The sequence below is a fragment of the Desmodus rotundus genome, chromosome 9 (assembly GCF_022682495.2).
Source record: "Desmodus rotundus isolate HL8 chromosome 9, HLdesRot8A.1, whole genome shotgun sequence".
In the NCBI taxonomy this organism is placed as follows: domain Eukaryota; kingdom Metazoa; phylum Chordata; class Mammalia; order Chiroptera; family Phyllostomidae; genus Desmodus; species Desmodus rotundus.
The window spans coordinates 40234262-40248006 of record NC_071395.1 but is presented as its reverse complement, the minus strand read 5'-3'; the positions used below and the strand labels follow the sequence as shown (position 1 = coordinate 40248006).

General features: G+C 52.0%; 1 protein-coding gene across 1 annotated transcript in view; it reads right to left on the bottom strand.

Moving 5' to 3' along the window:
* Positions 1–215: 215 nt before the first annotated feature.
* The window catches only part of CATSPERD (cation channel sperm associated auxiliary subunit delta), a 38598-nt gene continuing 25068 nt past the window's right edge, over positions 216–13745 (bottom strand). Inside the window, exons 13-22 of the mRNA XM_024568658.2 lie at positions 11890–12003; positions 11062–11151; positions 10232–10290; positions 8019–8097; positions 6474–6526; positions 4684–4758; positions 3571–3699; positions 2982–3165; positions 1604–1761; positions 216–444 (exon numbers count right to left, since the gene is read on the bottom strand). Coding sequence (XP_024424426.2) covers positions 216–444; positions 1604–1761; positions 2982–3165; positions 3571–3699; positions 4684–4758; positions 6474–6526; positions 8019–8097; positions 10232–10290; positions 11062–11151; positions 11890–12003 — 1170 coding nt within the window. The remainder of the gene's footprint in view (positions 445–1603; positions 1762–2981; positions 3166–3570; positions 3700–4683; positions 4759–6473; positions 6527–8018; positions 8098–10231; positions 10291–11061; positions 11152–11889; positions 12004–13745) is intronic.

Sequence of the window (13745 nt, the reverse complement as noted above, 5' to 3'; positions counted from 1 at the left end):
TATTGACTAGTGGGTGGGCTGCCCCCCTTCTGATGGCTAACGGCAGATGGAGGTGCTGTCATTCAGAGGAACTCTGACACCAGCGTGTCAAGAGAGGCAGAGCAGTGGAGGGGGAGTCTGGAAAAGACCACCCACAGTTAACGCTCATGCCGCCTGCTTGTTTCACATACACTTTATTTTAACAACTCGGCCTCTCCGGTGCATGCTCAGCGCCTTCAGCGGAAACACGCACAGAACTGTCTACACCTCCTGCGCAGACCGACCCAGAACCGTCTGAACCTGTGGCCGTGCTCCGTGTGCAGCAGTTTGGGGACCATGTAGGCCAGCCACACGGACAGCAGCACTGTCACTAGGAGCAGAATCATGGTGATCTCCCCGTGGACGAAGGGCAGTGGGAAGGCTCCGTACACGTAGATGCTGAAGGTGGTCTCTAGGTGGCAGTAGCTGCAAGGGGTGGGTGGGGAGAGGCCATGCACCACCTTCAGGGCCCTGCCCTCCCCCAGCGCACGCACGTGGAAACACTGAGGTCCGGGCCCTGGGCTGGTGACCCAGGACACTGAGTTTGATTTATATCTATTTTTTATCCATTCTGAGTGTGCCTTCCTCTTGGGTATTTTGGCAGCAGTCATACTTTCCCCCCAGGACCCCTAGGGTCCCCTCCTCTGTGGACAAGGGGTGTCCCCTCTTTGCTCAGGTTCCACCATAGCGTGGAAGCAGAATGAGGACAGGACAGCAGCCACAGGCATTCACGAGGTTGGTGGCCAGTGGGGATGTAGCCAATGGGCAGGAAGGGGGACCCAGTAGAGGGGGATGGGAGAACTCACTGAAGGCTCTACTGGACACAGGGTAGAGGAAGAGGAGGTGACAGTTCCCACAGGTGGTCCCTTCTCTCCTCTGGATGTCCCCACCACTGTGCCTTCCACCCAGGGTCATCTCAGAGTCAGTCCCTCTGGTCCAGGGTCAGGGGCCTGTAGAGAAGACAGGGTCTCCATGTGCTTTGGGGGTGGACTTTGTACCTGTCATGAGGGGATAGATGGGGAGGGGAGAGAATGGCTCCCCGTAATCCCTCTCCCAGTGGGTGATGCTGATGATCTAGAAAAGCACACTGGACGTGACTTAGCAGCTGCTCGGCACTCACAGGTGGTGAGTATTTAACAACCAGCTTTGGGGTGGGAGGGGGGAGGTCCGGTTGATAGTGTGTGCCTATCTCCCTGGTGTAAATGCTCCTGCCATGGCTGATTCGAGTCAACTGGCCCACAGAATCCCCGAATATTTCCGAGTCGGCCCCTTCACACGAGCAGACATGGCATGAGAGGGTGACTCTGGGCCCCCGGGGGCAGGCCTGTGGCTGCTGGTCACCACTGCTCCCCCAGTGCCCAGCATGGGTCTGAAGAGGATTTTCGTAGTGAGTGAACACATGTCATCCATGACTTAAAATCTCTCTTCCCAGGGACTGTCTGGGCTATTGAGCGAATCCTGGCTTATGCAAGGTGTGCCAAGGTGAGGGGGGAAAGTGGGGCCCCCACATGTGTGCAACGTGCCCCAGGAGAGCCAGCCATTCCCAGACACCCGGACACAGGGCGATTCCCCTCACCCCACTCACCTGTAGTATGGATCCACGACAGAAATGAAAAAGACATAAATTCCGTTCCTTTGGTTGAAAATGACCTTGTTTGCTGTTCGGCCTCCCAAGATCTGATAGGGGACCTCTGGCCATTCCAGGGGAGTGTCGTTGTTGGGGTCGTGGCAGCTCACATAGTTCTGAGGAGGACAGGAGGACAGGGGAAAGCCACACCAGCGCCCACAGATGCCCTCCACTGTGAGCACGGCCCCACCTGCTCGCCAAACACCCATGGTTCGGGTCAGGGCTCTGTGCTCGCTGGCTGGGCCAGTTCCTGGCCCCCATGGAGGAGGCTGCGGATGTGGCCCGAGCTTCACCCTCCCTCTTCCTTCCTGGGGCTTGTACGACTTTGTGAATGCATGAGACGTGGCCATGAGTTGTACACTTTAAAATAGTGAATTGTGTTATGTGAATTTCACATTTGTTAAAAAAAGAAAAACAAGTAAAACCAGTGTCATCAACAAAATAGATCATCAAACTGACACAACAGAAGGGGGTGTAAAAAACAGAGCCGAGAACCGCTGGCAGGAATGGGCTCAGGTGCAGGGTGAGCGTCCCCTGTTGGTAGCACTGCTGCATTGCGCCGTGTTCCTGCCTTCGGAGTTGAGGGGCTCAGTGGATGGATGGAAACCATTCATGTACATCAGAGCTCCTGGGACCACCGATGCAATTTCTTCCTTTTACTGACATCAAGCCCTTATGTGTCAGCCGTGTACAAATCAGTGCTCATGGTAAAAATGCTCGTTCAGCAGAACAGATTGCAAATTTAATCAGTCCCTTAGTAATGGACATTTGGATGGTTCTAGAAAATTATCAGCCATGTCCATAGCTCTGAACGTTTGGCCAGTGCCCTTGGGAGAGATTCCCAAATAATTTACACATCTTATATTCCCAGATGCAGCCCCAGGGCTCCCAATATCAGTGTGCTCCCCTCCCCGACACCCCTGCTGTGGAATGAATGTTGGTGTGCCCACGAAATTCACACATTGGAACCTAACCCTTAAGGGGATGGTATTAGGAGGTGGGGCCTTTGAGAGGAGATTCAGTCATAAAGATGTGCCCTTAGGAAAGGGACTCCAGAGCACCCCCTCGCCCCTTCAGCCATGTGAGGACACAGTGGGGAGGTAATCATTCCTGAGCCGGGAGGCAGACTCTCACCAGCCCTTGGATCAGCCAGTACCTTGGTCTTGGACTTCAAGCCTCCAGGACAGTGAGAAATAAGTGTTGTTTACCAGCCCCCAGTCTCCGGTGTCCTGTGATAGCAGGCCAGGCAGACTGAGATACCCCCCAACTGGGCGCAGTCCGTAGTCACCACCTGACTGGTGGCCTGTTTGGGAGATAACTGAAGAGTAACTACTACCTCTCGGTCCCAGGCGTAGGGCCGCTCCCTGCTGGCGTTCTCCATGATGGAGGTCCAGTTCTGCGGCTGGGACCTGCAGAGCGCGGTGCCAGCCGTCAGGGAGTATGTGTAGGTGAACAGCCCGTTCAACTCCAGCAAGACGTACTCTGCCTCCACAACCTCCTGGAACTTTTCTCCCCTCCACCTAGGACACATGCACAAGGAGTGGCCGTGGGAGGCTGGCCCAGGGAGATGGCGGCCTTGACGTGTTAGGGGACCGTTCAGGGGGTGGTACAGCCACAGAGCAAAGCGCAGCTACCCCCAGCCCCGGCTGACACCTCATGGACGGTCAACAGGTACACACGCAGCAGTGGCAGGTGGGGACAGAGCAGGGACAGGAGGCGGAGCAGCACTGAGTACTTTCCATGAGTGGGCAGTCTGGAAAAGGCATCTCTGGGAAGGGGACACACAGGCAGAGACTGGAAGACACGGATGTGGCATCCTATAACCAAATAATGTCCCTCACAAAGAAACTGAAGGGCCAGGCTGGGAGCCGGGGAGCAGGGAACGTGGCCCAGCTGCCCCCTCACCAGCCCCACGGGGAGCTTACAGTTCCACCACAGGCTTCCATGGGGTGTCATAGTAGACGAGGAGGGGACAGCCCAGCTCCTTGTAAGGGTAGTACACCACCATGTCCTTTTTGGCCATTTGCCCCCGGAATTTGGGGTCGTAGGCTTCCCTAAGCAGAGAGAAGGCAGAGGGTGAGGTCCCACCAGGCAGCCCCGATGTCCCCCCCACCCCCACACCTCCCAGGCTCAGCTGCTTCCAGGGCAGGGGGTCTGAGGTGGGAGTTCAGAGCTATGGTCAAGATGACCCTGGGACCCTCTGTGATGTCTCACTTTGTGGGTCCACTTGGCTGTGCCACACTACCTGGATACGTGGTCAGACATTATTCTGGATGTTTCCATGAGGGTGTTTTGGGGGATGAAATTAGCATTTAAATCGGTGGACTTTGAATGAAGCCCAGCGCCCTCCCTATTGCGGTGCAGTTGAAGGCCTTAATGGAAGAAATGCGTGGCCTCTCTTTGTCTCTCTGTCACTGTTCTTCTCGTTCTGTCTTTCTCACTTGTTTCTGTCCCTCTGTCTCTGTCTTTGTCTCTCTCTGTTTTGCTCTGTCCCTCTCTGTCCCTCTTATCTGTTTCTCTCCCTTCCTCTATCTCGTCTCTCGCTGTCTCTGCCCCTCTGTCTCTGTCTCCTGCACACGCATTCTGTCACTCTCCCTTCCATGGAGACCCTGTCTCACACACGGCTTTGTGCCCCACTGAGGTCTGCCCGTGGCCACACTGGTCAGCAAGCCCAGCAGCACCCATGTTGGTCTTGGCTGCAGTTCTAGACAGCTGACTGACTTTTGGCTTGTATCCAAGTGGCCAGGTCTTCCCACAGTGGGTTGGGGGGATGACATGCACCAGCATGGGAGGGGCTCCCTGCACCTGGTACCAAGAAGGGCTGAGCCCCATCCCACACCCACTTGGTGGCACAAGGGACCGGGGCAAAGAGGTTCACCTTGGCGTGCCACCCTCCTGCCTTGGCTCACAGTGTCTAGCCAACTCTGCTAGCTCAGAGGAGCAGGTGGCCGGGCTCCACGAGCCAGCAGCAGGCCGGGGAGGGTCTGTAAGTTGGGGGTGGGCAAGGAGGGAGAGCTGAAGGAAAATCTCTGGCTCACTTCTCAATGATGTAGGTGTAATTGTCCTGCAGGACCACTGGGTCGAGGATGCCTTTGTAACAGGCTGAGATTTTGCTGCAAGCAACAAAAGGTGGTGAGAAGTTGCTGACCCCACACAGAACTGAAGCTACGTGAACTCTTCCCTTTGACATACATGTCCCATTGGTTTGATATCCAAGCCCTTTCTCACTCTCTGGTTCTCCAAGATGCTCCAGGCTTATCTTACATCTTCCCTGCCTAGCCTAGAATTAGTCCTTTCTCCAAGGAACCCTAATGCCTCGTATTAGAGGCCAAGATCATGGCACTGGGCGTCCTGCCTTTTAAAACGATCATTTCCCTGTTTTTCCATGTACTCTGCTCCTGGACACGCTTCGGTAAGCTATACAGAGCGTTTGCCTGGTTTTGGCTTCTGAGACTAGACTCATGCTATGCGTGTTCTCCTGTATCTCCCTCCTCCCCACGCTTGTACATTTATCCAGCTCGTTCTGCTTCATTCCTTTCCATCATTATCAAAACACCATACCGGTCTACCTACTCATCCTCCAATGGACATTTCAGTTGGTGTACTTCCAGCTTGGTGCTATTAAGAATAATATTGCAGAGAACATTCTGGAACCTATGCCAGTGCAAGTGTGCATGCGTGGAAGTGCCAGACTGACAGATGTGCTTTCCAAAGCAGCTGAAACTTGTGTATGTCCACCAGCAGTGCCTGTGAGTTCCGGGAGCTGCCGGGGTACCCTCCCTCCCCGGGACTGGCTGCTGGCCAGGCTCTGTCAGCTCCACCACGCTGGAGGGTGAATAAGGGTCTCCTATAAGCCTTCGTTTTCATTTCCCAATTAAGTGAGGTTGACCAATTTTTCAGCATCTTTTCACATGTTTATCAGCCTTTTTTTCTTTTATGGAAGCACCTATTCAAGCTCTTTGTCCACTTTGGTCTGTTCACTTCTCTCTCTTCTTAAAATTGATTTGCAGGAATTCTTTATAAATTCTGGATACAAGCCTGTTGTTGGTTACATATGCAGCAAATATCTCCTCTCTAGGGCCAAAGCTTTCTAAGTATTGTTTCAACGACCTTTCCTGCACATGTGTTTTAAATACGCAATTTGTTGATTCAATAAAGTGCTTCCATTTGGGGGAAGTCCAGTCAAATCATCACCTGAGGGTGTGACTGCCTCATGCAGGGAGCCCTGAAGTCAGCTCCTGCTGGGGCTCAGAGCGGACCGGACCGTACAGGTACGGAATTCGGAGCTGCGTGGCTGGCTCGTGTGGCAGCCTCACATCAGCACTGTGGGAGTATTTACACCCTGGGGTTCGGCAATGATGCAAATCAGGGCTCCCTCCCTACCCAGATGCTGCCTGAGGGGCAAAAGAATGGTAATTTGGCCTGTTTTTCCCCTTGGATTCCCCTGGCCTCATTCCCTGGGGTGACAGATACCAGAGACAGAGTTCCCAAATATTTTAACAAGCAATTAAAACAAAAAACCCTGAATAATTTTAATCAAAATTGGGAATTAAGGGATTAAAAGGAAACAATAGGATGAGCAAAATGATTCGGGAGGGGGAATGTGAACATTGCCAGACAGGTGAAGAAGGGCCGCCACCAAGCCAGACAATCAAACTCGGTCTCCCAGTATAAAGTATTGACCTGTTTGCTATGGAAACGGTGAGCAGGCACAGAAGCACGCAGGATAGCATCACCCAGCTTCAGCAACTGTGAAGCAACAGCGACCAGTGTCGCCTTATCGCTACACGCCATCCCCCTCCCACCCCAATACCAACAACACTCTTACTTCTGAATGACGATCTTTTTCTTCAGGTCACAACCCACTGAAACGAGCGCCGTCTGCAGAGAAGGAGAGACGAGATGCTGACTGGGTCAGTGAGGGCCGCTGAGGGCCCGGCCACGGCGAGGACCCAGTGGGGGACACACTCGCATCCAGGAGGGACTGCAAACAGTGCACCTGGGTCCGGATGAGGTGACTCAGGCCCCTGGGACTCACTGTGACTGTGACTGGCCCCATGGGGTTCAGGCCCTAAGAACCTGCCCAAGCACTGGGATGCAGCTGAGGTCCCCCCACCATGGATCTACCTTCGTGGTTTCGCAGAGAACAGAACCCACGTGGTAAACCCAGCATGCAGAGTGCTAGAAAGGAAGGCAGGAGGGCTACAGTGAACAACAGGAAGGAGAAAAGAGAGAGAGAGTGATTTGGGGTTGGCCTGACAGCCTCGGGGACGTGCTTCTCAAACTGGGGTGTGCGGCACCCTCGGAGACGTGCAGGGGTCTGGAACCACAGGGCCGGGGACTTGGTTGTTTGAAAAAGCAGCTTCATAGCAAGACAAACATGCATTTACCATAGGGCAGAATGCAAGATTATATGTATTTTTAAATCATAGTAAATAGACATAAACATTACCATCTTAACCATTTTAAAGTACGTGCAGTTCGGTGGCATTCAGCACATTCTCAGCGCTGTGCAGCCGTCCCGCCATCCGCCTCCAGAACGTCCCCAACTTCCCAAAGTGAAACTGTCCCCAGTAAACTTCCCTTCCCCACCCCCAGCTCCTGGCCCCCACCCTCTCCTTTCTGTCTCTGTGGATCTGACTCCTCTAGGGACCTCCTGTGTGTTTGGCTTATTTTGGCACAATGTCCTACAGGTTCGTGCCTGGTGTGACATGTGTCCATACCAATTTTTCAAAGCAGGCAGGAACCCTCAAAGAAAAGCCCTGCTTTCTGATGGCTCCCGCCCTCTGAACCCTCTCCAGGAGGGTCCCTCACTTCCTCTGCCCTCAGGGATGCTTTGCTGGTGCAGCTGGGAATCGCTGACTTAGAGGGTTCAGGCCAAGCCAAGGGTGCGTCCTCCCTCTGTAGTGGGCAGTTAGAGAGGCATGAGCAGAGCAGGGACGATGGACTGGTGCAGAAGGTCAGCGGGGCTGAGGGCCCCGGGGCCTGGCAACGAGCAAAACTACAGGCCCTTGCACGACCACTCCCTTAAGCACCAACCCCTGGAGATGACAGCTAGGCTTCAGCTGTGTTTCAGCTCCAGGCCCAGAAAAGCAGCAAAACCAGACACAGCACGACCATGGCTGACCATGGATGAGGTACAATGACTAATGACCCCTTCCCCTCGCAGTGACTAATCAGTGGGGTCATGAGCGGCAGCCCTGGGGGATGATGATGGAGGAGGGGCAGTCACATAGCAATGAGGGATCGCCTGCCTTTCCATAGCCTGAAGGGGGGGTTGGCCAGCCCATTAGGGAAAAGCCAACCAGGCCTGCTGCCATTATTCTTAACACTAATGACAAAGAATATGGGAGAGCAGAAGTTTGGGACATACCAGTGGCTTGAGGTCCACACACGAAATTTCCTTGTTGGCTATGTCCAGAGTGACGGTGGAGACTGTGGGCCTCTTTATGCTGTGAGGCAACAGGAGTGTTTGTTACTGCACGCTTGCGTCGCGGTAGAGATTATCGCCAACCCACCCATCCTTTCGTTTGTCTATGCATCTGTCATCTGTCTAGCATCCACCCACCACCCATCCATCCATTCTGGAACGCCAGAATATTGACTGAGAACCTCTACTCACTGACGGCGGTCCTGCCTTCCCCTGAGTTTCTACCTCTTCTTGAAATCAGTTTGTTTATTTATCTATTTATCTGTTTTCTTGTATTTTTCCCATTACCGTTTATGCCCCCATACCCTCTTCCCCCTCCCCCTCCCCTCACTGCAATCACCACACTATTATCTTTGTCCATGAGTTCCAGTTCTTTCTCCTTTTTTTTCTGCTGGATCCCTCCACCCCCCGCTCCCCTCCCCCAACCCCACAGCTGCTCTCTCTCTATGAGTCTGTCTTCTTAAATCAGTTTGGTTAATTTATATAAAATAAGTTATTGAAAAGAACATCTACATTCAATTTTATTATCACCTAGTTGCACATAATGTTTTGTTATTGTTTGTTTAATAGCTTCTGTATTCATACTTTTTATCTTCCTTTTCTATTCTTGTCGTCCGCCTCAATTCTGTCTCTTCTCCACAGGATGGCGGGGTTTATTACACCAGTCCCCTGAAGCTCTACTTAGCACATTTCAGATCGAGTCACCGTTAATCCGCTCCTCACGATTTCTGTCTGCTGCCACCCTGGTTCCTTAAGTTAAGTGTTTAGTTCATTTATCTGTAGTCCATATCTCTTCTTAATGATAAAAGTACTTGGGTGTAAACTTTCCTCTTTGATTCAGGAGTTATTTGTAAGGGTGCTTCTTAATTTCCAAGTAAAAGGGATTTTGGTAGTGTTGTTGCTTTTTTATTTTTTTGGTTGTTGAGTTCTAATTCTGTTGGATTAAGGTCTGAGAGTATAATCTGAAAATTTCCACTGGGAGAACTTATTTTTTTATAGCCAAGTACATAAAAAAATTAAGTGGCTTTTAAATACATTTATAATAAATAAATAAATTTACCATAAGCAGAGAGAGAGGAACATAATCCTATATTAATAACACACACAATTCCTTAACTTTTCATTCACGTTTTTCAGCTACTGAGGTAAAACTGACACACAGAGTGGTGAGCTGCTGGAGGTGCAGGAGGCGGGGACTTGTTTGGTGCCCGCACACGCTGTGAAAGGTAATGGCGGGGGGAGGGGCACTGTGTGAAGTGTGTGATTGTCTACCCGCTCTGCTGTGCACCTACAACTAACAGTAAGTAATATGGAATATGAACTGTAACTGAAAAATAAATGTAAAAAATCAGAAAAAGAAAGTTAATTAACACATCCATCACCTCACACATGTATTATTATTATTATTATTATTATATGAGAACATTTGATTATATTCTCTCGGCAAATTTCAATTCTATAATAGAGCGTCACAAAGTTCTGTATATAGGAGTGAAACACGCTTGTTATTGAGATACTCTAGCGATGTCCTGCCAGTGGACTCACACAGGGTCTGTCCTTCTGTGTCTGGCTTCTCTCCCTGGGCATAATGTCAAGGTCCACCCACACTGCCGCAGGGGTCAGAATGTCCTTCCTTCTCAAGGCTGGATAATATTCCGTGGTGTAAAAGAACCGCGTTCTGTTTACCCATTCACCCGTGGATGGGCGCCTGGGCCGTTTCCGCCTCTCGGCCTTTGTGAAGGAGGCTGCTATGAACCCGGCGATGCAGACGTCTCTGTGGGACCCTGTTTCATTCGTTGGGCGTGTGCCTGAGGTGGAGTTTCTGGTAATTCTATGTTTAACTTTTGTGGAACCACCTTTTATAAGGTGTTTTAATTATTCTTTTCTAAAATTGAACTTACTGGGGTGACATCGGTTACTAAAATTATACAGGTTTCAGCTGTACATTCTATATACATCAGCTGTACATTGTGTTGTGTGTTCACCACCCCAAGCCCGGTCTCCTTCCATCGCCATTTATCCCCCTAGTTTTAATCGTTCTTGCCTTACCAGCTGCCATCGGGGAGTCTCGAACTTGGCCTTGCTTTCCCAGCTCCTGCTAAGGGAACCCCAGGGACAGCCCGGGGCCGCCTGCCACGGGCCAGGTGATGCCATACCTGGAGGTGAAGCTGGGGTCAGCCCTGCCCGAGTGGTGCTGCTGCCTCAGGGAGATGTTCTGTGGAGGGAGAGAGAAAACGCAGCTGCCACGGTGACAGACTGCCCGTCAGCACTGGGGTTCAGGGAGAGGGGGGGAGGAGCGGGGTTTTGGGAGGAGGAGCCTGGAAACCACCTAGGCCACTCCTGGTTCTAATTCCACCGCTCATGCTAGGCCTCTGGAAGCTCATGGAATGACCATCCCAAGCTCCTTCATTCCCTTGCTGCCTGTGTCCTGGAGCCAGTGCAAGGTGTAACTCTGTTCCCCTTCTTTTTTCTCCGGGAAGTGACCAGCACTGGTCCAAAGAGTTTGTTGCAGCCAACTCACGCCTTGTCCTGCAGGAGCCACACAACTTGATCTTGGGCTTCTGGGCTCAAGTCCAGATTTTGGGGTGTGACCATGAGGCCTGGCTGAGCCCTGTGAATCCCCCAGACCTATATATCCAAGCGCCTCCCAGTCTCCCTGGTTCTCTCCATTCCGACACCTCAGTTTACCCAGCTAATACAGATCTCCTGTCTTTCCTGGGGCTGGGTTAGATTTCCCGTCATGTACTCTGCACCTCTCCCATGTGACACCTTAATGATGTCACTCATTTGGGTGATCGCTGACTGCTTGGGTTGGGGAAAAGATGGGGATGTGTTTCCCCCAAATTCTGCAGCACCTAACGCAGGTACGCGCAAGGAAAAGAGAGGAAAAGGAGGGACAGGCTCAGGGGCACTGGACCTGGCCGGGCTGGTCAAGGCCACACCCTTGTATCTCATTGATCCCGGTTTGGGGTGGGGTGCAGCTCACCAGCTTGTGCTTGGTGTTCCCTCCGTAGGTGTAGCCGTCCTCATACAAGATGGCCTGCAGCCCCACAGAGTGGGGATTGCTCACCACCGCCTGGGGTGGGGGCAGGAGAGGCATTAGGAGTGCCACTGGCGTGCTACCTGCAGGTGACAGCTGTGCACCTTCAGAGTAAAAACTGAGCTTGCTCTGCAAGTGCACCTGCCAGTCCCATCCCCAAAGGCCCCCCTCCCGCCCTTGTCCCATGCACAACCCCTAATTGTGGCTTTTAAGCTTCCTTCTGCAGACAGCCTAGAGCCGCTGAGCTGCAGGGTCCAGACCCACCCCTGGTGCAAGGAGAGGACTCTGGGTGAGAGCCGGAGCCAGCCTGGTGTCCCCTCACTGGCCTTGGGCCTGACTGGCTGGACTTCCCCGCATACCCTTACACTAATCTGCCCCCGTTTCCGGGCTTGGACATCTGGGTTCCAGACCCAGGCCACCCGCCATCTCTCAGGCACCCCTGCTGCACAAGGGAAGGCCATGAGTCAAGGTTCTAAGAAGAAAAGGAACTTGTGGGAAGCACATGGGGCAGCTCGGAAGGGTAGTGAGTGAGTGAGGCGCAGAGACAGTGCGAAAGGAGGGCAAACACGGCTCCATCTGCCCGCTCACGTAGAGGCTGGGAGAGGGGAGAGACAGAGACAGTTTCTGTGGCTGTCAGGAGCAAGTGTGGCTCCACAGGAGGACACCAGGGAGTTTCCTGGGTCTAGGAACAATGGGCACAGGGCGAGAGGCCAAGAATACTGGGAACATCATGTACCAGAAACACTTGTCCAACAGATAAGGAGATGTCCTTACAAGTGGGATTGGTGACGTGCCCGGCCTGGGTATCATCAGGGCGGTCAACTCCAATTTGCTGTTCATATCAATGACATACATTTTGTTTTCAAATTCTCCTTGCAGAAGTTCTACCTAGTTAGAAATGCCAAAAAAAAAAAAAAGAAAAAAAAATTAATTAAGCCTGTGTTTCCTAAAAGAAAAGGACAAGTAGGTAGGGGGTGGTCAGTGGTCTCCCCGAGGGATGGAACCCTCTAGAGTTGTGGGTGAAGCAGCCTGGGCTTTCACTCGCGCCTCTTCCCCACCAGGTCCTGCACCCTCAGGAGGTCTTCAAGGCGCCCTCCTCTCTCGGAAGTATCTCCTGCCTGCCCTTTGTGGTAATTGCCTTTCTCCTTGCGTTTTGTTCTGGAGTATCACCAGGTCTGCATCCCAACCTGATCTCTCTTGGTCTTGCCTGTTTCCAAACAGTGTCATGTCTTTAAGTGTCTTCCCATCCACAGCTTCCCCATCCAGCCCCAGCCGTGGGGCCCGCAGATGTCCCCCGTCTGGATTTCCCCACACAGTTGGGCACATGCCTCCACGCGTTGCACTTCTGGAGACCTCGGCTGGACCCATCAGGTTCGGGCTGGGTTGGGTTGGGTTGGCAAGACTCCACAGGCGACTGTTCTCACATCGATGGCACGTAATGGCGGGCTGTCTCTTCTTTGATGTAGGTGGCTGTTAATTTGCTGGGGTGGCCATGTGACGCTATCCTAGTATTTTTTTTTTCAGATATTCACCAGAATAAATTTATCAGGAGACTGTTTCCTTCTTCTATTTCCTGGCCCAATAGAATGGCATGAAGAAAAGGTGGGATAAATGCCTACGTCTTGGCTTTTATTTCTTCGGTTTTCTAGACAGTGGATTAGTTTGCTGCCATCTCTAGAAGGTGACCAGTAAGTCGCTTCCTGGAGAAGTGGTTGACTCCAGGTGGAAAGTGGACAAGAGACACCAAGACATCTCGCCGTAGCCACATGACTCGTCACTGTCGATGTCAGTCCTGACCCAGTTAAAGCTGTGTCTGCCAGCCTTCTCCACTGTGGAGAGACTTCCCTTTCCATAGTCCTTCCACTAGCAGGTCACTAGGGCCAGACCTCACCGAGGCCAGGGGGTGGGCAAGGGGTGGCGGTTAGCCAGACCTCCTGGAGAGGGATGTAGCTACATTATTGGGAATTCTTCTGTAGGGGAATGTGTCTCCGTGCCCTTTATTTATTCTGCCATTCACTTACATCCAAATGGACTTGTGCGTGTTTATATTATACTTTGGCTTATTATCCAATATTGTGCTGTTTATTTTTGTTGTTCAAGTTGTTCCAGCTTTCACTGATGCATTTTTGTGATGCTGGCCTTACTATTTCTCTCTCTGTCTCCTCCCTCTGTACTTGTGCATACGACCAGCAGTTCTCAGATATGTGATTTCAGGGACCTGCAAGAAAATCTCAATGGCTAGGGATTGACATTTTATTGTGGCAAATAAATAAAACTACTACCAGCCACTAGCACCTCTGTCTCTTAAAAGGGTGTTTTAATAAATCCATAAACTCAGTACCTGGCACAGTTGCTTTCAGCTTTTCCTCATTTCGCTCAGAGCCCTGTGTTCAAAGGCCATTTAGAAGTGGACACTCGAAAATCTTAGCCCCTCAGAGTGGGAGTAGCCCTATAGATTTGCAACCCTGAGGCAGCCTAGGCTCTGCTGAGCATGGCACTAAACTGATATATCCTTTAAGAGAGAGGAAACGGGAGGTTACCTCTCGTATGTCCCCCAACTGGGGACTGAATCCACAACCCAGGCATGTGCCCTGATGGGGAATCGAGCCGGCAACCCCTTGCTCTGAGGG